This window comes from Tripterygium wilfordii, chromosome 15 (assembly GCF_013401445.1).
Source record: "Tripterygium wilfordii isolate XIE 37 chromosome 15, ASM1340144v1, whole genome shotgun sequence".
Classification (NCBI taxonomy): Eukaryota; Viridiplantae; Streptophyta; class Magnoliopsida; order Celastrales; family Celastraceae; genus Tripterygium; species Tripterygium wilfordii.
In genome coordinates, this window is record NC_052246.1 from 10699994 (window position 1) to 10724526 (window position 24533).

At 31.0% G+C, this 24533-nt stretch overlaps 1 protein-coding gene and 2 pseudogenes across 2 annotated transcripts; 1 reads left to right on the top strand and 2 right to left on the bottom strand.

Moving 5' to 3' along the window:
• Positions 1–484: 484 nt before the first annotated feature.
• LOC119979873 lies at positions 485–11445 on the bottom strand (annotated as a pseudogene).
• A 3269-nt stretch (positions 11446–14714) lies between these two features.
• Positions 14715–15836, top strand: LOC119979874 (annotated as a pseudogene).
• A 7285-nt stretch (positions 15837–23121) lies between these two features.
• On the bottom strand, positions 23122–24041 carry LOC120017218 (probable calcium-binding protein CML44). Of its 2 annotated transcripts, XM_038870368.1 has the most exons (2): positions 23973–24041; positions 23122–23745 (listed from the first exon to the last, which is right to left on the bottom strand). In XM_038870368.1, the coding sequence occupies exons 1-2, from the start codon at positions 24024–24026 to the stop codon at positions 23314–23316; spliced, it is 486 nt and encodes a 161-aa protein (XP_038726296.1). In that variant the 5' UTR covers positions 24027–24041; the 3' UTR covers positions 23122–23313. The 2 variants fall into 2 exon arrangements, with proteins under 2 accessions (XP_038726296.1, XP_038726297.1); XM_038870369.1 differs by lacking the exon at positions 23973–24041 and having other exon boundaries at positions 23122–23956.
• Between the last annotated feature and the right edge of the window lie 492 nt (positions 24042–24533).

Consider the following 24533-nt stretch of genomic DNA (forward strand, 5'->3'; position numbering starts at 1 on the left):
TGTTAACAAATTCCAATAAGAAATTGATCGAAATTAGACCGGAGTGACCTAATTACTTAAAATTATAACACTGAATGACCCAATTTGAAATTTTTTTCTTTAGGTGAGTTAATTGCAAACTGGAGTATCTTTGAATGTCCTATTTGAACTTAACCCCTTGATAATTTGGGGTCATTCAAAATTTGTGTCCCTTAATGCTCTTTGTTGGTTTTCTTTGTGTATTGCAGGTTAAGGATCTTCTTGAAATTCTTTCTCCAACGTCCACTAACTTTGTTTTAAAGATTCTTACATCTGCGGATGATGTAGCTTCTTTTAACGTTAACTAGTGTTAGGACCTATGCGATACACGAATAATAACAAATTTATAATTTTACTAAAATATTTGATCACAAAAGAAATCACACATAAAGGTTTAGGAAAAGTGAAGAGATATTATGTACATTAATTAAAATAATGATACAAAGTTGACAATAACATGACATAACTATTTTAAATTATGAAACACCTCTTTGAATACTACATTGCTTGTAGTCTTACATAATTGTCATTTCTCATTAACAATCAATATCTTCAACCCATCCTTACTTTTCACCCTTGATATTGCAACATATAGTTGGCCATGACTAAAAAACGGCATTGACAAATACAAACCAACATGAGAAAGTGATTGTCCTTGACTTTTGTTTATTGTCATGGCGAAACAAATAGCTAATGGATACTATCTTTTCTGAAATTTAAACGGCAATCGAGAATCTGATGGGGATAGTACCATTCAAGGAATAAATACCTTGTGACCCACCTTGCTTTCTGAAATAACCTTAGCTTCTATAACATGTTTTCCCAATTGTGTCACTATCAATCTGGTTGCATTGCATAAACCAAATTTCTGATCAATATTTCTAAGCAACATTGCTGGAACACCAACCTTCGATTTTAATTCACGGCTTGAAAGACCGGAAGATGTAATGGAATTTAAGAATTCAGTTGTGTATAAATCTTCATGACTATCGACATCACATCTGCTTTGCATGCACTGTCGGAACTAAAATAAGTTATTTTTTCACCTGCAACTAACGAAAGTATAAAGTCATTCACCGTTTGCACAATTTCAATTGTAGGTGCAAGAATTGTCCTCTCCTGCAAATACTTAGAATCTCCCATTTTCTGAAGTAATGAAGGATATGTGCTATCAACAATTGTTGCCAAGAGATTGTCTGAGTCCTTAAGAAGAAGATCATCTGAAATTTCTACAATTCCCTCTCCGTCATTATGATCACCAATTTCACCATCACCAATTTTTTGTATCCATTCTGAGAACTCTCTTATATTGCTTAATGCTGAATCTTGACAACTCGTCTGAAGCCTCATATTTTTTGTCAATCTTAAAACCTTGCAATATTTCCACAAATATGAAGAGCTTATCGTTGCGAACACGATGTCTTGTCTTGTCCCCTTTGGAACAACAGACAAAATCTGTCTACAGTCACCCCAAAAACTACAACTTTACCTCCAAAAGGTTGCTGAAAGCTTTTAAGATTTGTAAATCTAAGAACAACCCTCAAGGTCTTGTCCAAAGCTTCAAATGAATATTTGTTAGTCATAGGGGCTTCATCCCATATTATGAGCCTGAACTTACAGATTAGTTGAGCCAATTGACTTTCCTGTCTGATATTACAACATGAGTCCTCATTAATATTTAAAGGAATTCTAAATCTAGAATGAGTTGTTCTACCATCAGGAATCAACAGAGATTCTATTCCATTCGATGCAACTGTAAGGACAATTTCACCCTTTGATCGTAGTGCTGTTGAAAGTGTTTTCTATATGAAAGTCTTTCCTGTACCTCCATATTCGTATAAGAAGAACACACCTCCTTCATTTACTGATACAACATGCATTATTGTTTCATAAACACCCATTTGTTCATCGGTGAGACATGAAAGAAGGTACTTATACTCTTCCGCCAAGGCAACTTTATCATAGGAGAGCTCATCTTGAATCAATCTATTCTGAACTTTTGCAAGATAAATTTCATTTGGGAATGGCATTGGGGGATAATCCCTTAGACTTTTTCCGTTTGCTTCTAACAACTTTTCCATATCTGTAAGAGTAAGATCTTGTATCTCTTCCTCACTTAGATGCAAATCTGAAAACATTACACAAATACATATAAAAATATTTTCAATTAAGGAGAACATAATATTATAGATATTCAACATAGAATATCATTAATTTTAATTTTAATATCACTAACAAAAAAATATATATTAGTAAAATTTAATAAATAATATCACTGACAAAAAATATATATCAGTAAGATTGCAGAATTTGATGATAAAAAAAATACTACCTTGGATATGTAAAATGTTCCTTTGTTTTTGAAGCATATCTTCTCCAAGTAAAGACCATGTTTGCTCCCACACATATTCTGGTCCAGTCATGCACTTGGACAAAATTAGAGAAACAAATAGATTCATGAGATAATATCCTGATAGCATCAACATATTCTCTATCATCATCAAGCAATCCTAAAGCATAACATGCTTCTTTGAAGGAAGATTAGTGTACCCCATTTATAGTTCTAAAATCTTCGTAACATGTAGAGCCTTTAACAATATTTAGCATAATTCTAAGATAATGCATTTCACCACTACCTGGAGGTACATAAAAAATTCTTCCGATTGAGAATCCTCTTTTTCTTGGAAACCATTGACGCTCTTGTTGTCTCCATACAAATTTTGTAGGAAATTCAGCATATGAGAGATTCTTGGCTTCTTCATAAACTTTATTTGCGTTCATCCAAGCCATAAACGTTGATTGTTGAGATCCCATCCTAATAAGAACATCGTCTATTGCTTCATCATCAGGAAAAATAATATTTTGTTGATTTGAAAGATGGAAAGACAAACGCTCGACCAAGGGATTTCTGTAATGAATGTTAAAGGCAAAAATTCTCCAAGATGCCTCGCTAGGAGATATGTATCTACAATCATAGTACATGTTGATTTCATCCATGTTATGATCTCCTTGTTCAGTGCTTTGACGTCGATAGAAGGAAGTAATAACCCTATCATGTCCTTTATTCACATATTTAAATAGATATTTGATAGATCTTGACTGATTGCACCAATCAACATTGACATGAGCATGATATGAGTTGTATGGAACCACATACCTATTGTCAATGACAATTCCTTTCTTTTGTATTGTCCTACCATTGTCCCTTCTTTTATAAATAGGATACCCATCTGGATCAATAAATGTTCTATCATTGAACTTTTTAGGAAAAATTTTAGAACACTTTCCATTCTTCATACATGGGGATTGTAGGTTAGAAGCTCCATGAGGACTGTGAATCATGTAATTTTTTACAAGCTCATATAATTTAGGATCATCTTCCACAACTGGAATCTCAACAGATACAATCTTATCAATATCTTCACCATTTTGAACTTTGCTACTTTGATGTAAGAATAATAAAATATGAGCATGTGGAAGGTCACGTTTCTGAAACTCGATTGTTTACATTACTACATTTCAAAACCATATGAATTAAATTAATTTCAGTTTATAACAAACACCAATGGAAATAAAATAAGTAAACAATCGAGTTTAGAATATATTAGTGAATAACTAAATGAATTTGAGTTTAGAATAAGTTAGTAAACAACATTTTAAAAAGAATAACAGATAAATAATATATGCTAACGAAAAAAAATGTAAAAATGATCAAATAAAAAATAACAAATGATAAGTTCTCGTAAAATTAAGATTCAAGAATTGAATTACCAGCATTAACTCTTCCAAAAATTTGATTCTTCCTTAAGTCATTCATCAATTGTTCCAATTTGATATTGAAAACTCTGCATAGTATATCTGGTCTATCTTCAGGTCTTATGCATTTTCTCTTACAAAATCTCACAATTTTCGACCATTTTGGATTGCAAGTGAAAGGTATAAATAGATCAGGAAAGCCAGACCACCTATAAATAGCCATTGCATCTTGATAATTTTGAATCATATATCTCGCTCTCCCAATAAATGATGATGGCAGAATCACACGTTTTCCAATCGATGAAGGATTTGTTTCTCCTCTCAGCACTGCTTCGGACAAACCTTTATATATATCAGCTCTCAATTATTTTTGATGGAACCGAATAAAACATAATCGTTGCGATTCAACCATGGTGTAAGCATCAACAATGAACTGTTGGAATAATTTTCTAGAGCATAATATTGTGTCAGCTTCAGAATTCCTGTCTTGAATCCTATATACAAAAAATTGTCACATGGTTACTTTATTCATTTTTCTTGATAAAGTACCCTCTTGCTCTCTTAGTGGAACATCATCTCTGTATCCATCTTCACCATATGAAAAAAGTAACGAATACTGCAAAGGTATGTATGCAGTGTGTAATTCACTAATTCGTCTCAATAGTCCACTTTGTGTTTCCAATATAATATCTCTTTCAAAATTATTAGAATCAATATCTCCATCGGAGTTTTGATTCCGAATAAGCCTAAGCTTGACATTCACAAGACCTTCTGAATTAAACCTATCTCTTGCCATTCTAAATGATTTTGCGAGAACATTTTTTTCATCTAGCATTGTTTTGAGGCCATTGATTATTCTATGATCAAATGTTACTAGACTATCTTTTGATTTGCAAAATTAATTATTTAAATAAAAAATTTATAACGAAAAATAATAAGAAAATAAAAAGAAAACAATAATTTCAATGAAAATATTTTGAATAGTTAAAAAACCTGAAAGCATGCATTCTGTTTTCAACCTCATTTTCAATATCATACATATAAAACTGAGCAAATTTGGAGGTTGAACCTGACTTGGGTAATAAACTTCTAATCATGTGATGATTTTGTCCATTAAGTACATACGTAAAACGTGCTGATCCTTTTTTAACGTTGTTGTCAATCTTTCCTCTCATCGATGTAAAACTAAACATCATATTGAAACCTCGGGTATTGTCCAAATAATATTTGCTTTTAGCATCCCCTTTGTGCAAAAGATCGTTTGATGGTTGCGGAGGTTATTTTGTCAATGGAAGTTGTACTTTTCCTTGCATACAACACAATGAAAATTTAGGAGTTGCTGTATTCCTGCATTTCCCTATCCTCTCGTTGTACCAAAATAGAGCACCACAGCTTCCGGATTCAAATACCGGATTACCAATGTCCCAATAGTCTACAAGTAATGAAGTTAAAGATTTAAGAATCACATACTTTACAATCGAATACATGACATCTTGTAATAATATAAATCATCTAAACATACAACAATATTATAAACTAAACATTTACTAAATACATAATTGATTGTATGAAAAATTAAATACAAACCTTTGTGATATATTTGGTCCGACTGATAATCACCTTCAAAATAATTAAGGGTGAAAATCATTAGAATATGATGAAGCCATGTTATTTGAGAACAACTATACATTACATTAATATAGTTTAATAACTTCACGTCAGTTTTACCTTCAATATCAGAATCAATGCTTATATCTTCTGAGCTCATACCATTGTTGTTACCTATAATATATGTTATCAAATGACAAATATTTCAATGATATTATTAGACATTTATTTGTTAAATTGAAAAATAAATACAGACATCAGTGAAGTAAATGTTTGAACATGCAAACTATTATGACGAAACCATACCTTTAGCAACACCAACTTCATTGACATCAGATAAATGAATATCATTATGTCCATCTGTATACAATCATAAATATGTTAACGTGAAATTAATTTGATTTTGAAATGTAATTTTTGTGAATTCAGTAATTTGTAAAATTAATAATGATATTTCTTGTTTATTGAAACTATATTGATGAAACCATACCTTCAGCAACACCAACTTCATTGAAATCAGATAAATGAACATAATTTTATCCATCTGTATAAAAATCATAAATATATTAACATGACATTAATTTTATTTTGAAATGTATTTTTTTGTGAATTCGGTTTGTAAAAATAATAATGATAATTCTTGTTTATTGAAACTACATCATAAAAATCTTAAAATATTATATCAAAATAATTAAGGGTGGAATCATTGGAATATAATGATGTTGTTTTATTTAAGATTTGCTACAAATTAAATCAATTTAATTTATTAATTATTAAATTGGAATATTAATAGAAACATTATTATTGAAGTAAATATTAATTAAGTAAATTTTTAGACATGCATACTGTATTGATAAAACCATACCTTCAGCAGCACCAACTTCATTGATCTCAGATATATGAACATCATTCTGTCCATCTGCATAAAATCATAAATATATTAACATGACATAAATTTTATTTTGAAATGTATTTTTTTGTGAATTCGTTTTGTAAAAATAATAATGATAATTCTTGTTTATTGAAACTACATCATAAAAATCTTAAAATATTATATCAAAATAATTAAGGGTGGAATCATTAGAATATAATGATGTTGTTTTATTTAAGATTTGCTACAAATTAAATCAATTTAATTTATTAATTATTAAATTGGAATATTAATAGAAACATTATTATTGAAGTAAATATTAATTAAGTAAATTTTTAGACATGCATACTGTATTGATAAAACCATACCTTCAGCAGCACCAACTTCATTGATCTCAGATATATGAACATCATTCTGTCCATCTGCATAAAATCATAAATATATTAACATGACATAAATTTTATTTTGAAATGTATTTTTTTGTGAATTCGTTTTGTAAAAATAATAATGATAATTCTTGTTTATTGAAACTACATCATAAAAATCTTAAAATATTATATCAAAATAATTAAGGGTGGAATCATTAGAATATAATGATGTTGTTTTATTTAAGATTTGCTACAAATTAAATCAATTTAATTTATTAATTATTAAATTGGAATATTAATAGAAACATTATTATTGAAGTAAATATTAATTAAGTAAATTTTTAGACATGCATACTGTATTGATGAAACCATACCTTCAACAGCACCAACTTCATTGACATCAGATAAATGAACATCATTCTGTCCATCTGCATAAAATCATAAATATATTAACATGACATAAATTTTATTTTGAAATGTATTTTTTTGTGAATTCGGTTTGTAAAAATAATAATGACAATTCTTGTTTATTGAAACTACATCATAAAAATCTTAAAATATTATGTCAAAATAATTAAGGGTGGAATCATTAGAATATAATGATGTTGTCTTATTTAAGATTTGCTACAAATTAAATCAATTTAATTTATTAATTATTAAATTGGAATATTAATAGAAACATTATTATTGAAGTAAATATTAATTAAGTAAATTTTTAGACATGCATACTGTATTGATAAAACCATACCTTCAGCAGCACCAACTTCATTGATCTCAGATATATGAACATTTGTAAAAAAATAATGATAATTCTGCTTTCTGAAAACTATATCAAAAATGTTAAAAGATCATATCATTTAATGCAATGGATTGTAACATAGTCTTATCATGAATAATATGCTTCCCAGCTTTTGTTTTCTTGAAGATGATGTTCGATTGATTTAATAATGGTGTTTTGGAATGTGTATCAGTTGTTGCAGGTAATGCTTCTACTACTCCCAAGAATGGGTGTGAATTGATTTTCAGAAAGATTTATCACGTTGTCAATATAAACACTCTTTGGAGTTTGTTTTTTACAAACACCACGTAAAATTTTCAAAGTAGACTGTGATTCTCCTTCAACACATGGACAAAGAGTACATTTTCATCCATAAGAATAAGCTCAATTGTGTTTGTCTGATCAGGCCTAACAAAGTTTGGAACCATCCATAACCATATAATGTGAATCTTCAATTTTCAATCATACCTATCATGGGTAATAGCATCAATATAGTCAAACCTTTAAGCCATTCTTAGCATACAATAGATAAGAAATGAAAGAAAATAGAGACAATGAGGACATGTTTGATGAATACGTCAACCTCACAATTTACAGACAATATTTTCATATTCAAAATTCAAAAGACAATATTATCATAAGATTTTTAATATTTTAAAATTTAAATTGGAAAATTTATTTAAAATGTAATATTATCTACACATGAAAAAAAATCACAAAAAAAAACTTGATCACATTTATCCAACTCTTCAACATATTTATGATTTGATTATTCTACATAGATATCAAAGAAATTTGATAAATTTTACTCAGTTGATATTTGTTAATAACAATACAATTATTAGAAATTATCTATATCATTAAATCAAAAACATAAATGGACATCGGTTGACATTCAAAAATTTTATGAGATGATTAGATATCAAAGAAATTTGATTTTAATAAAAGAAGTTGTGAGTTGTTTAGCTATGATTTGAACTGTTCAATATCAATATTAATTATTTTATTAAATAATATTTAAAATTTCAAAAAGGTTACAAATTTATTATTATATTGTGAAATTTTCGGAATTTTCATGTTAATTAAAATTATGTTCAAATATGGATGGAGTGATAAGGATAAAAATTTAAAATAAAATTTAGGATTAAATTGTAAAAATATTTTTTTGTTGGTTTATATTATGTACGAATGGAATTGAAGTAACAAAAAATTTATCTAACTTTTCAAAAACTTTATGAGCTGATTTGATATCAAAGAAATTTGATTTAATTAAAAAGAAGTTGTTTTTAGTTTGGATATGATTTGAACTCTTCACTTTTAAATATAATTATTTAAATTTATTAATATCTACGAATGGAATTTGAGTCAACAATATTTAAATTTCAAAAATATTTACATATTAATTAAAATTATGTTTAAAAATGGATAGAGTGATAAGGATATTAATTAAAAATATAATTTAGTATTAAAATTTCAAAAATAAATTATGTTGGTTTATATTTTGTACGAATGCAATGGATGGATTACATCGAAAAATTGAATTGTCTTCTAATTTTATATATGTTGTATTTATATTTAAACCAAATTAAAAAGATTTTGTGAGTTGTTGGAATTTGGATATAATTTGAACTTTTACTAACTAATATTTAAAATTTGAAAAAGGTGATAAAATTATCTATAAGGATGAAGATAGTCATACAGGTTGTTGTGTAGAATTTTCTTTTAAAAAAAACTATTTTATTAAGGATTAAAATGTGATTAACTAAGCATTACAATAACTAAACATGTGGATTAAGAAGTTGGAAGTTTGGGAGGGAAAAAAAGGGGTAGATGTCTTCTACTTTTATATATATATATATAGATATTTATAATGTTACTATTTTAAAATAGTAACTTTATAATTTTATTATTGCATATGGGTATAATGTTGATATATTTTTTTTATTGATATTGTTTGATAAAGGTAAACAATGGGGAATTAAAATAACAACAAAATTTAAAGAAAGTAAGTCAAAATATATATTTTGTAAAACAGTAACATTATAACTTTGTCATTGCATGTGAGTATAATGGTGACACAACATGATTTTAGATATAATTCCAATACTTTTTGTAAACCAGACAAGAGTTCCGTTTTATTTGGATGTAATTCCATAAGTAATTCAATTTTTTAAGACCCAATTGGTTAATTCTATTGTTTTTCTCAATAAGTTATTGTTATGATATTAACTTTCTGTTAGAGAAGCAATGTTAATTCTATGTTGACTATCAAATTTCAATATAATAAGAGTATGAAACACCGTAATAGAGGTATGTGTTGATAAAAAATAATGTAATAAGAGTTTCAAATAATGTAATGAACGTTTGTATTGATAAACATCAATGTAATAAAAAAAATAGAATTTATCATGTTATACAAATAATTCCATATTTTAAAAATAAATAATGAGATTTCTCATGCTATACAAATAATTACATCATATTTGAAAAACAATATATTTACATTAATTTCAATATGTGGTGAGAAGAATGTAATTAGAAAGTTATTACATGGTAATAAATTATGGATTTTCACAATATAATAAAACATTGTTTTAAGTATTGCAGATTTTATACACTATTTCAAAAACAATGTAATGAAATAATGTAATTAAGAACGGTCATCCAAAACATATCAACCATAAATTTTGTTGAAAAGAGTTTTACATGTTGAATCCGAATATATATATATTTTTTTGATATTTAAGATGTATTTTTATAGAGAAAACGTTTCAAAGTTTTGTTTTAGAAAAAGTTAAGAAAAAATATATTGAGTTTGAGTTTCTCAAAAACTGTCCCTATTATATTTTAATTTTGCTGAGCTGTATTTCAAATTTTAAAATCTCCATGTCATGCTGCCTAGGTGGAATGCCACATTGAATATAAATGGTTATGTATATAATTGTTAGGGATACGTAATGCTACCAAAAATGTCCAAATGCAAATGAAGACATGATTGATATTTTCACACAATATTATAAATATTTTAATATCAATTGAAAATCTATAAAAGTGACAACTTCTTATTAGATTGACATAAAATTACATAAAGTTAAACTTCTCTAAGAAAATAATGAAGATGAAAATAGTACAAACTATGATTCACTATAAATATTCCATAAATGCTCAATAAGATCACTTTAGAGTTGAGAATGAACTTCTTTATCTCTGATTTGATAATGTTGATCAATAAAATCTTGAAGTTCATATGCATGGTCATGTGACACTTCTATTGGCAGAGGACTTTCATCGATCTATCATATGTGAAGGAAAAATTTTGTGAAAAGTGTTGATGTCGCTCGTCTTCAACGATCATGTTGTGCAAGATTATACATGCATACAAAATATCTTTAAGTATTTCAATCTCAAAATAATGAGCAGGTCCACCTACTATCGCGAATCATGATTGTAGCACTCCAAATGCATGTTCTACATTTTTTTCTTGCACCTTCTTGACATCAAACAAAATGCTTGGTCTTTACAGCTTGTGATAAGGGGATTGATTTCATGAAAGTGGCCCATGAATGATATATACTATCGTCAGATGGTATCCCATTGTATAGCTGTGACAATTGATAATAGTTAACTGTAGGGCCATGTCCATGAGTTAGTTCAGAAAAAACAGGGGATCATTCTAACACATTTATGTCGTTATGAGGCCCTGGTAGTCCAAAGAATGCATCCCAAATCCATAGATCATATGGTGCAACAACTTCTCAAATAATTGTTGGTTCATGACAATGTCTAGTATACATATCTTTCCATGCAGTCAGGCAATTCTTCCACTGTCAATGCATACAATCAATACTTCCTAACATCCCAAGAAATCCATGAATTTCATTTAATGCTACCAGTCGTTCAATGTCGTTGTTGTTAGCTTTCCTCATATACTCATTGCCAAATACAGAAATAAATGCTTTCACAAAACTCTTTATAGTAGTGCTTTCTGCAACTCTTATGTACTCGTCCATGAAATATGTAGCAACTCTGGAAGCAAGAATCCTCATGGTTGTAGTTATCTTTAGAAGAGAAGACAACCCCAATCTACCGACTGTATTTTTGTTTTGTTAAAAATATGGTTCGTGAATTTCTATTGCATATTGAACTCGAAGAAATAGAGCTCGATTCATTCGAAATCTCATTCGAAACATATCATCATTGTAGACTGGTAATTCTGAAAAATAATCATTGAAAATATGTGTATGACCTTGCAGTGGGTTACGATCAATGAACGAATGTTGTTGACGAGAACCAGTACGTGATGTTGATCCTTCTTTACGCTTAAATCATTTTCTTTCATATTCCATAACTAAAACATCTTCAAAGTCATCCTCAGAGGAAGAGCTTGAGATGAATCATTATAAATTTTTTGTATACACTTGAAAAAAGAATTCATTACGTAAAGAAAATATAATGAATAAGAGATAAGAGATGAAGAAATGTGGTTGGAAAGCTCATGGTATTTTGAAAATAATATACTACAATTCTTTTTTTTATAGAAAAAGTATATGATCGCTGGAAGATAATTTTTGAAATTTTGACTATTGAAAAGTGATGTTTGAAATTTTGATCGTTGAAAAGTGGTGTTTAAAATTTTGACCATTGGAAAGTGACTGTTGAAATATTTAACTGAACAAAATATATGATGTGATATTTAAGACCTGTTAAAAATATAACGATTCAAAACCCAAATTATACTCGCAAGTGCACGAATCAATTGTAGTATAGAAGTGACAAATACGAGTGTCATATCCATAAGGACTGAATATTAAATATCTACAATTCTAACTCTTCTTAATTATCAGTGGAAACAAAATGAATAAGAATTAACACAAGTAGACAAACACTAAGGAACCGATTTCACCAACTATATTGTACTTAAATTATTTAGCCGATAATTATCATTTCATTCATGCATGTCAAAGATCAATCCCCTAATTTATGTAATAGTCATGGGCATCTAACTTATCACGTCTATCCTTAATTGCAACCATCCATGGACATCTGGATTGGCTAGGACAATCAAGAACGCATTATGATCTATGGTAACTAATGTAGCGATCACAAAGTCCCTAGCATATGACATTTATGTCTAAGTAACTCCGGTGTTGACTGCAAGAAGCTGGTCTCAAATTGGACATGGGCATATGTCTCAATTTGCATCATGGTAATCAAACCTAGATGGTAGCTAAACATCATGATTTAATTATCAATAAAGCATAGCGAATTAACACTTGACATAACACAAATAAATTAACAATTAATCAAACCAAATTTATTTAAACCAAATTTATTCAAAATTAGTTCCTCATGCTAAGCTTACACAATAAATAAAAATAACTCATGAAAATATGACAATAAGCAAATGAGAAACCCCTTGATGCTGACCGAAAGCCTCTCCTCTTCTTCAGTGTTGTCTTGTGTTAATTTCGTCCCTCCCTTTTTCTTCTCTCCCTAGCTCTCTATTTATAAGAAATCAAGAGCTATCCATTCGTTGAGAATTTTAAATCAAATTTATTTGAAATGGATGAAAGTCTTGCATGGGAGTGATGGAGGCTACGTATGGCCGACCATGTCAGTGTAAGAAGATGTCGCCATAAATGTAAAGGGTGTAAGTGAAGAAAATATGGTGAAGTGTAAATGGGGTGGTTGTCAAGCATGAAATGATGTCAAGACGAGATATACATATATGAGTATATATGTATAGGTGGAAATGGTAATGGTGTTGACAAATCATGTGATGGCTTTGGCAAATGGCTAAACGTGGGCTAGTGAGCCAAATTCGAGTGATGGGCTGCCAAATGATAATCAAGAAATGGGTCAAGATGGTAGTGGACACAAACAAATGGCATCTTCACAAAATAGGCCAGCAAATGTTGAATATGGGTTGGTATGAATTGGGTCTGAAAATATAAAAACAAATATAAAGTGATTAAGAATGATATTTGTATTTTAATGGTGTAATAATCACTTTAAGCCTTAATTATGTAACAAATACCTTAATAATTCATTATTAAAAGTGTACATTTTTAGCACTTATCAATATATACATAAAATGTGTAAATATATTTTTAATATTTTTCTTTTATTTATTTATATCATTATTTTTTTAAGTTATAGAGGATAGTTTAGAGGAGCTAATGTGAAGTGTTCTTGAGTTGTGATTCTGTGAAACTGTAGAGGGGACGGTTAAATACACTGTAGTTTTTGTTAAATATAACTCCATAATTTTTTTTAAAATTTTTGGACAACAATGTCCCTTTAGAAAATGACTAAAATGTACATATCGAAAATTTAATATAAAAATAATATTTAACTCACCTATTTCATCCTTCGATTTATGTTAACTCATTTCACTTATCATTCAGCCTTAATACAGGTATAGACCTTTTATTTTCTCAAACATCAATTTAAATATCTTGCAGAAAGGAGAATTGTGGCTCAGTCACTACACTCCGCCTAGGTGGCATAGGAAAGAAAGGTGTTTGAACAGCTAACTGAGGCTACTGCGAGCTTCCTCTCCTCTTTCTTCGTCCCCCGTCTCTTAGAGTTATGCCTCTCTATCTATCTTTTCAGACGGATAAGAGTTAATTGAAAATAAAGTTGAGATTCTGAAAATCTAAGGAGAATTCAAATTTTCAAGAACTAACAAGTTCATGGAGATCTAAAGAAGCAATATTATTTTTGCTTCACTAAAAAAAATCCTTGAAATCCAAGTGCTGTAATTGGTATCACTCACTCATTGAAATGGGTTCGATTGTCGTCAAGCTGAGCTGATTGGAAGAGAGTTTAGATTGATTGTCGTCCTCAAGCTTCAGTCTCTCAAGCTCTCCTTCTACATTATTCGTTCAACAGCTCGATGCTCTAGTTGGGTTTATTCTTCTCATCGTTTGGGACAAACTGTCTATCAAGCCTCAGTGTTTCATATTTGGCCTTTGGTCTTAATCTCATTTCTCACAATACCGGTCCAAGTGAGTTAATCCTTCATTGGCCCAGATCCACGTGTATATTATTTGTTATATGTTGCATTATATTATTTAGCCACATCAAATTGTTAGTAACTGTTGGTTACTGCATTCAAAGTGTATTGTACATATGTTCTAAGGCTTCTAGCCATTCAATACATCGATAATATCATTTAAACAAGTGTAATATTGTAAATAGCCTAAATCAAAGCTATGTGCCTATTTGATTGAATTACGAAATTGTACAGCTACCTTACCGGTCTCAGTCCAGTAGGGTTGAACCGTAGAGCAAGACGGTTGGGGAGAGAAGGATGAGGTGCGAATCGTGCAGAGAGGAGTACGGAGCAGACGACGCAGGAACTTGCAAAGAGTGTTACGAGGAGGCGAGTGAGACGGAGGAGGAGCTGAAACGGGAGATCGAGGATCTCAAGGCCAGAGTTGCCTTCTTGTGCTTCGATAAACACCAGCAAAGGCCTTCGTTTACCGATGTCGTTTTGGTCGCCTCCGATGACTCCTCCACTGGTGTGCCCGTGCCCGTCCGGGCTCACAAGGTCGTCTTGTTCAGTAGCCACCCGCTCCGCTGATTTTGTGTAAAATCATTTGATTTTGAACATTGCACGAGCATATACAGTACAGAATCAGGCATAATCTGAGGGAATCGTGATAAATAAAAATTGAAGGATACATTTTTTAGTTAAATATATTCATCCTCCTGGATGCATTTTATTAGCGGAGAGCATTCTCATTCGTATGCTAGTACTTTGTGTCGTCCGAGGTGAACTTGAGTTTTAGAAATCCTGAAATTGTCATGTACACAGGATAGATTTAAGCGATTGTAGATGTACTTTAGTAGGGCAGTACATGCCACTGCGTTCTAATCTCTGCATAGATAATGTAATGCTGTGAAATTATTTGTCTTTGTTTTAGCATCTAATCATTTTCCTGTGTAATCAGATGAGTCGTTCCCCGGTATTTAAAGCAATGATTGAGACTGAGATGGAGGATAGCCAGAGTGGCATGATTAAGATAAGTGATGTGTCTTATGATGCACTTCGTGCATTTGTGAATTACTTATACACTGCCGAAGCATGCCTTGATGAGCAGATGGCCTATGACTTATTCATGTTGGCAGAAATATATCGAGTGAAGTGAAGACTCTCAAGGGTTATTGTGAGAAGTTCCTTGTATCCGAATTGAATTGGGACAATTCAATTAGGAGTTATGCCTTTGCGCACCAGCACAATGCAAACCATGTGATTGATGCTGCGTTGTCGATGATCACCGATAATATTGACAAGCTTAGCAAGCGAGAAGAGTATGGGGAGCTTGTGGAGAAGGATACCCTGCTTGTGGTGGAAATCTATGAAGCCTATTTCTCCAAACAAGTTAATACTGTTGCACAGAAGGATTCAGCTTTGAAGTCGGTCGGATAGTAGTATGTATTTTTATCAATTCTCAGATGATTGTTCTTGACCAGCTTTCTGTGCCCAAAAGAAAATATTGGACTTAGATGAAGTCTTCATTTTTTGGAACAGATCTTGGTCATATGTTGATTAGAGGTTTAGGCTCCGTTTGGTGCTTCATATAGGATAGTATAATTTTATTATGCTATGTATAAGTTAATCATTGGATAAGTTTATGTATAATTTAATCTTATCTAGTGTTTAGAAAAAAACATGATATTAGGCTTGTATAATATAATTCTTATACAACACATTTGTTTGGTTTGTTGTTGCACCAAATCAATAGTATAAGATATGTGATAATATGTCTGAAGTACCCCTAACTAAAATAATTACTATTTTTTAATCATTTTACTCGTATTAGTTTTTATATGAAAATTTAAAGATAAAAAATTATTAGATTTTTTTTTGTTAGACTTTTTTTTAGAGTATGGACAGTATATAAAGTGACAAGTGGTTAAAGTTTGTTTTTCAAAGAGGGTGTTTTTTGTCGTTTGACGTTTTATCTTTTATCCTAAGCACTCTGTATAAAATTAAAACGTGTTGGAGGTGTTTTAATATTATACGGTCTGCATCGTATAAGAGCATCATTTTGTATAAAATTATATTATCATGAGTTTTTGAAAAACCACCAAACACCTGATAATTTTATTAAAGGATGATTTTATACGATACAGAGTTTTATCCTCTACTCCAAATAGACCAAACATACCCTTAGTTTTGAATGTTCATAAATAAACAATTACATGTCTCATTTGAGCAAGACTTAGTTACATGTAATAAAACCATTTTGTGTTTAAATTCAAAAATTATGTTACTTTTTAAAATAATTTTCCAACAATTGATTTTGGAATTCCTTATCAAATTCCAAAACAAGTCCTTCAAAAAAAGAAACTATAAATAATTAACCATTTTTGGAGTTAACAAGCAATAATGTATTTGATCAATTCGGCTTAATCATTGATCAAGTTGACTGAGTAAATAAGCTACGAGGTCTGAATAGGACAATATACATACATATATATAATTATATACGGTAGCGTTACGTATCCCTAATAAATTCAGCCATAACATGAACATAATAACGAAAATCAACGTCTTTAGATAACGTAATAACTGAAGTCAATGTAATTACACAGTGTAATATCAAAATTCAATGCAATTAAATAACGTAATATTGTTATGATCGGTTATGAAAGAAATTATTCAAGATATATAGAGTTTTTGAATTATATATAAGCACATTCTTCGTTGCGAGCGCCCGTGATTTATGATGGCGTCCATAAGTTATGGATGCCCCTTTAAATGGGAATCTCCAAAAGTAAACATTAACACCCCATTTGGTGAACAATTTTTACCCATAATTTATTGTTCTAAGATAATCTATGGTAAACATCTACCAAACGGCAATTTGAGGGTTCAAAAACTGAAACATTTTTCTGACATTTTATTGTCAATTTTCAAATTCCCAAATTGTGAAGAATGGAACCATTTCAAAACCATTTTACCTTTCATTTACTTACATACCCTCAAATATTCAATCTTGGGACGAAAATACCCTCGCCTTCCATTTACTTCTCGTGAGCGTAGACACGATTTTTTTTCTTCAAAAAAACTGACGTGGGTTCTACATTAATAATTGCAAACTTTATCAATTGTTTATTTTCTTAAGTCCCACGTAATTTAATTAGAAAATAATTTATATTATTATTTCTATTATTTCGCAAAAAATTTGTATTATAATTTATACTTAACAATAATTTATATTATATTTTAATATTTATAATTTATTAAATAATGTTATTATTAGTTTTATAAATTATTTTGTTATTTATTTAAATATGTTATAACTTAAATCAATAATGCCCTTCATGTAATTTACACAACAATTTTAACACCATATATGCTTCTAGCAAAAGAAACATCAAACCCCTACTAGCATTTCAGAAACCATATCTGTTATCATTTATTATAACCATTTATTATTTACAATATATTTTACTGTCAAAATTGTACACTAAACGGGCCCTAAGTTACAGGGATCCCTATTAGAGCTATAACGTATAATTTCCTTCGTCCACCATTTCATTGAAAATTTGAAATGTCATAATTATCTCCATTAATTGATCTACTACTCATTTTGTGAAAGCAACCGAGGCCATGGGTTTCAATATTGTAACTATTATAAACAAAATAACCATGCTTATTGAAGCTATTAACTTACACAATGATTGCAACACAAATATAGATGACCATTGATTTTCAAAGTTGATTTATATAATATGACCTTAGATTAATCATCATTTCAACTTATTACTCATCATTCACTAGTCAAATGGATCATAATTATATTTTTGCAAACTTTCTCCCTCTCTCTAAAAAAACCTCTCACCTCTCCCTTCCTCTCATTTTCAAAACCGATTGAGGAGGAGATATCCGACTCTTCCTCCACCTCCCATGGGTTTAATATATCATTTCTCAATCTTGATCTTTTTTTTTCTTTTTTTTTTATGTTTTTGTGTTGGATAAGAATTTTGCAAGGTTCCTCATCTCCAACTATAAATCTCCTCCATCCGTCGCGGATCTTCGATCATAGACGTTTATGGTGTGATTTGAAGACATATATTTGGTTTTATAGTGATGAGAATTTCATATTTGAGGGAGATCAACATCTCTTGTAGAAGGGGTAGTCAAGATCCTTGATGTAGCTCCAAGGTGTAATCTGTTTGTTGTTTTTCTTGTTTAGTCTTTGTTACTCGCTGTAGACTAGTGGAGTGCGAAATCGTTCGGCGGCTGTTCGACGTTCTTTGGTGTAATACAATGTCATGCGGGAGTGTTCGGTGATTGTCATTTTAATGTTTGTGTTCTTCTGTGTTTTCTTTTTTTTTTTGATTTTAGTCCTCTTGATTGTACTCCATCTTTATGATGATCCAAGTGTCTACGGGCCGTAATTACCTAACTTATTGGATATATGGATACAAGGTCGGTGACTTTTAAAAAAAATGATCATAATTTCTCGGAAGCTGACAAAAAGGACTCTTATACAAGTCTAACAATCCCTTTTTTGTTCTATTTTAATACGGTCCAAAGAAAATATCCATATACGTTATATATATGTTGACTAACTACTTTTCAGCCGCCAATGCTAACCCTAGCCGACTTTTCCGTCACCAGTGGAAACATTGTGTTGTGTGATTCATGAAAGGAAGGAAGAAAAGAAAATGTATTATTCTAAGTAGACGAATTCGTCTGTTGTGCTAAAATCAAAGCCAAAAACAAAATACATAAAAATTTATTAAACCAATAACAAATGGAGCAAATCATAGATATAGAATCAAAGCATAGTAGTTAAGAACATAAGAGATTTACATGATTTGGCAATAGCCTACGTCCACAGGCAGTATATATCGGTTTTCACCATGTTGCGGAAGATTACAATGAGAAAACAAAGTCTATCTCAAAAGTTTGCTAACACAAACTCTCCCTCTTGGTTTTTCTATCTCTCTAGGGCTCTCATTCTTACAACATAGAAACCTTAGCTTCGCAACTTCTATTTATAACAATCCTGAAATTGCATCAATTACGATTTCGCTACAATTACTATGCCTTCGTTTGAGCTAATTTTCCAACAACGTGTAGTTGTTCGACAAAAGTTTGTCTATTTTTTCCAAAATGAGAATATAATACTATAATATTGTGTAAAGCATCAGATCTTCCCAATATCCCACAAACTATGCAGGCCAAGCAACACACAAAAAATTCATGCATAGACTCATGCCTTTGGCGGGATTTGAGCCCTAATGGGAGGGAGTGCAAGACTTTTTACCACTAAGCCGCAACATCATTGGCGAATCTAACACTATATATAGTAGACATAAGTAATTATGTTACTCTCTCTGTCCCATTTTGCTTGTTTGTCATTCTTTTTATTTTGGGTTGTCCCAAAATTAGTGTCACTTTTTTTTCATTAATTAATTTTGTTGTTATATTCCAAAATTATCCTTCTAACTTTAATTACCCTTGTTTCAAGAAGAAAAACAAAATAACACCATAAATAAGGGTAAATTTGGAATAATATAATTATTTTGTGTAATTGAATTATATTAAACGATGTCTCCTTAAGAAGTTAAATTTTCAAAGGATGACAAGCAAATTAAATTGGATTGGGACGGAGGGAATAATTATGCTATAACATTTATCTTCGGATTCGGGATTGGTATCTAGGACTGACCTGGTCGTTCAGTAACTTAATATTATTTAATTCCCTTTTAGAGGCCACAAATTTTGCATAGATTTGTCTTGCACGATGGATGGTTCACATCTATTGTAGTTTCTATTCAATTATGTGGGCCTGTGAAGCCTAAATGCTCATATTTATTAGTCAACCAGAACAATTTCTAAGAAGCTAACAAAAGGCACTCCCGTACAAGTCAACCATCCTGTTTTTTTCTTTCTTCCATTACGATGGACCGATATATGTAGCTAATGGTCTAAAGGGAATCCGCCCAACACGCATGCATGTTGTAGTCTCTTCCTTTTTTTGTCTTTCTTTCTTCTATCGAATGGTCTAAAGGGAATCCACCCAAGCGACCCAAGACGCACGCATGTTGTAGCCTCTAGGAAGATAGTTAAACCGTCCATGCATGTACATTGCAATAAGTTGACTAACTACTTTTAACAACCAATGCCAACCCTAGCCAACTTTTCTATCACCATCTGAAAAACCAGAGGTGTCGTTGGGGGCGGGTGAGATGAGTCGTCGCCAAAGGCCCCCAAATTCTCGGGTCCTATATTTTTGAAATAATATTAGACTATTCATATTATAGTAGTCATGAGAAATGTTAAATGAGTTAGATATATTCTCTATTGAATTGACAAAAAAAGTTGATTACATCATAATTAGTGATTATGCATTTCAAAATATTGCACAATTCATATTTTTAAGTAATATATGATATTTAAATTTCTTTCCTCTAGAGAACTCATTTTTAAATTTCGTTCGGGACCCCCAAAAACTTTGGTACGTACGTACGTCACTGTTGAAACCTTGTTATCCTGGTTCATGAAAAAGAGAAAGGAGAAGGAAAATGTGATTGGGAGAGAATGGGCAATTTGACTCTCTTCTAACTTGTATATACAAATCTAGAGAGTGTTAATTAACATAACAAACTTTATTTAAATTTTTAATTGAGAATGTATATTCTCAACTTGGATGTATTTATGTATTCCAGTTTCCAACTACATGGGTGTGGCATTGACACAAGCCAAGGGTAATGTTATGTGATTGAAAAAGTATCAAAATATTAAATTATTTAAGGTAAAGAGGTAGCAAGGAAAAGAAGACTAGGATATATAAGCATGGAAAGGTCACAAATTAAGAATGTTGCCTTCCTTTAATTAGTGTATTGTGTGTGTGTGTGTTGCATTCTGAGTTTTGTCTTTGTCAAAGATATATGAAGACAGAAACAGGCAAAAATTGTTTGATCTTCTCAACCTATATATATATATATATAGTTTATTCACAATGGTCTCTAGAATATTTTAGAAATGTCCCAAGATATATGGAAGGAATGGAACAAACATTTTAGATTTTGTCGTTTATGATGTTGTAGGAACTCACTACAAAGTACTAGAAGAATGAAAGTTTTAAGCAAATCAAAGGTTTTGTTCAACTTTGTTAGGGTTGTGGTTATAGTTATAGACTTGTTTTAAGTACAATAGTTATGACTTAATTACTTAAATCGAATATTTTATAACGGATGAGTACTCTCATGGACACGTCCAGGAAGAATTGTTATACTAGTCGCTCTTATCCACCCTTTTCAGAGCATGTTTTAAAAAAAGGGAAATTAGGCAAAAAGAGATTTTGGGACTTATATATTCCAAAAAGGATAAAACGGAAAAATCATTACAAAAAAATACATTTGTATTAAGTTGATAAAAATATCCATAAGATCTTTTTTTCTTCTTTCTCCTTTTTTTCTCTCTCTTTTTCTCTCTTCTTCTTCCTTCACACTAACCACCGAAAATTGGCCTTTCAGCCATCCTTTTCGACGAACAAACTATCGAAATGAAGCTCTTGGTTAGCCCAATCAAAGGCCAGTCATCACCGGCTATCAATTATCACTTGATTTGTCGGAAAAGCTTCTTGAAATCACGGCCACCTTTGGAAAAGAGCTAGATCCGACCAATACGGCCAACTCCGGTGACCATCAACACCACTAATCAACTCCACGGACCTAGGCGCATCACCTTTGAGGTTTTATTGCTTTTTTGAACTATTTTTTTCATCTGAAATCGGATCTAAATCTACAGATATTATATTTGTTTCGTATATGATATTATATATGTTTTGTATCTGTCAATATTATATATGTTTTTTATCTGTAAATATTCTTCTAAAATGAATCTGAATCTGTAGATATTATATCTGTTTTAGATCTGTTTTGATATGTTATCGATTTTGGTCCTTTTGTAACTTCAAACAGATACCATTCATTAAGGACAGATAATATTTTAACAAAACAGATAACATTTTGACAGATATCAAATTAATCAAAACACATAACATATCATTTGCAGTCTGCAAATCTTTCATCAGAACCAAAAAATCACGAAAATTATCACAGAAAATGTCGAAAATAATGATGTGATGACAGATCAAAGGAGAACAACAAGATCTATAAGCCTCGTGGTGAGTATGAGTAAATCTAGTTCGAATACAAAAAAAAAGGGGGATAAAAAATCACTGAAAATGCCATAGAATTATCGAATAAGCCATGGGGGCGAGGACGAAGCTTCCGATGATGGAGACGAAAATTCTGGTGGAGATTAGAGATGAATCATGGCTTGTGCCATGTTTGAGAATGAAGATAAGAGAATTTTAGATAATAAAATCATATATTTTAATTTTTTGTCCTTTATGGAATAGTATTTTAAACTTTATGGACTTCATGGAATAAAACTTTTGAGAGTGTTCTTGTTGGAATAACATTTTTAAGATATGGACTTATCACCAATTTTCCCGAAAAAAAAAACCAACAATAAAGTTAAGCAACCATTTACAGCGTATTAAGGAGAGGTGGCTCGGTTAACAATCGGCTGGGTTAAGCATATGTGTGCTCAAGGCTTATTCCAATGAAAAACATATTTCTCAGTGGTATTTCAAAAAAAAAAAAACCATTCACAGCACGTTTTACAAAAATATGAAGTCCATTCTGCACTGTTTTTATAATTTTGCAACACAGAGAGGAGATTTGCAAGCAAAACTGTTGATAATTATGATAATAAGAACACCAAATCTAACACTAAAATACACCAGTTCTAAGAACATGAAACCTTGATGAACATAGACCATATATAATGATTATGAACATCAGTACATTTGGCATTAAGAACAAGGTGTAATTAAGCTGACCATATATATATATATATATATATACAGGGATCAAGAATTGGTGCCCAACATCATGTTCTTGAACTCTTCAAAATCAATAACACCGTCACAATTGGTATCATACTCACAAATCATGCTTCTGCAATCTTTCCCACTCTTTTCATCCCAGAATCCCAATCTTGTCAACACGTTTTGTAGCTCGTGGCTGGAGATGAATCCGTCGCCGTTCAAATCGAACACCTTGAATGCCTTCACAAGACCATCATCTTCCTCCTCTGCCTCTGCCGCTTCCCCCACCATTTCAGTTCTCTTACATAAAGATTCGTAAAAGAACAAGAATTCATCCCAGTTTAGGCTTGTTTTTCCAACAGTTGACTCCAGCTCTTGAACCCTGAATTGCATTCCAATTCTCTCCAAAACGCAGTTCAGCTCCTCCAGACTCACAAGCCCATCACTGTTCTTATCAAGAATTGTGAAAATCCTCTGCAAATCATCTGGGTTTAGTACGGAACACATATTGGCAGAAATCACAAAAAAAAAATAAAAATCAGATGCAGTGATATTCACAAAAAGACTCTCTGGGTTCTCGCTTATAAAAGGTACATCTGTGTACGGCACAAATTTGTGCTGACCAAAGAAAGCAATGTGTTGCGGTGAATATAAGGTATGAGGGGAAGGTAGTGGGAAATTTCTTTGGTTTAAGAGGATACCTGGATATGAATTGGTGGTCTTCTTAGGGAAATTTTGAATATGAATTTCAACATTTCTATGTATTGCAGATGTGACTTTCACGTCACTTCGTTTTTCAATTATTTTTTTTTTATGAATCAGAATCTTGTACAATAAATTATTGTCTATAGTCAGCACAATCGAACCGTTAGAGGAGTAAAATGATAGGTGGCAATTGCCAAAAGCATGTGTCTTATAATGTAATGAAATTTATTGCGTAACGTTTTTGGATTGAATATGGTTTTCAATAAGAAAGATTGTTGTTAAATTTGGTATACACATCTGGTACACGGTTTTGCACAATTTTTACAAGAAGAGAGATAAATATCCTCCGTTGATATTTTTGGAGGAACAGGTGCTTTAGAGCGGGATCATAAGCCTATGCAATGTCAAATTTGTTGATATTTGGTGAATTACCCCATGGTGATGGAACTAATTCTCTTGTGCCACGTCGCGCCAAAGGAAGATGTTCAATGCTTCAAGCATGGGCAGTTTTTGTCTTTTTTGGTTTGCTTCCAAAGACTAGGGATTGCAATAATAAG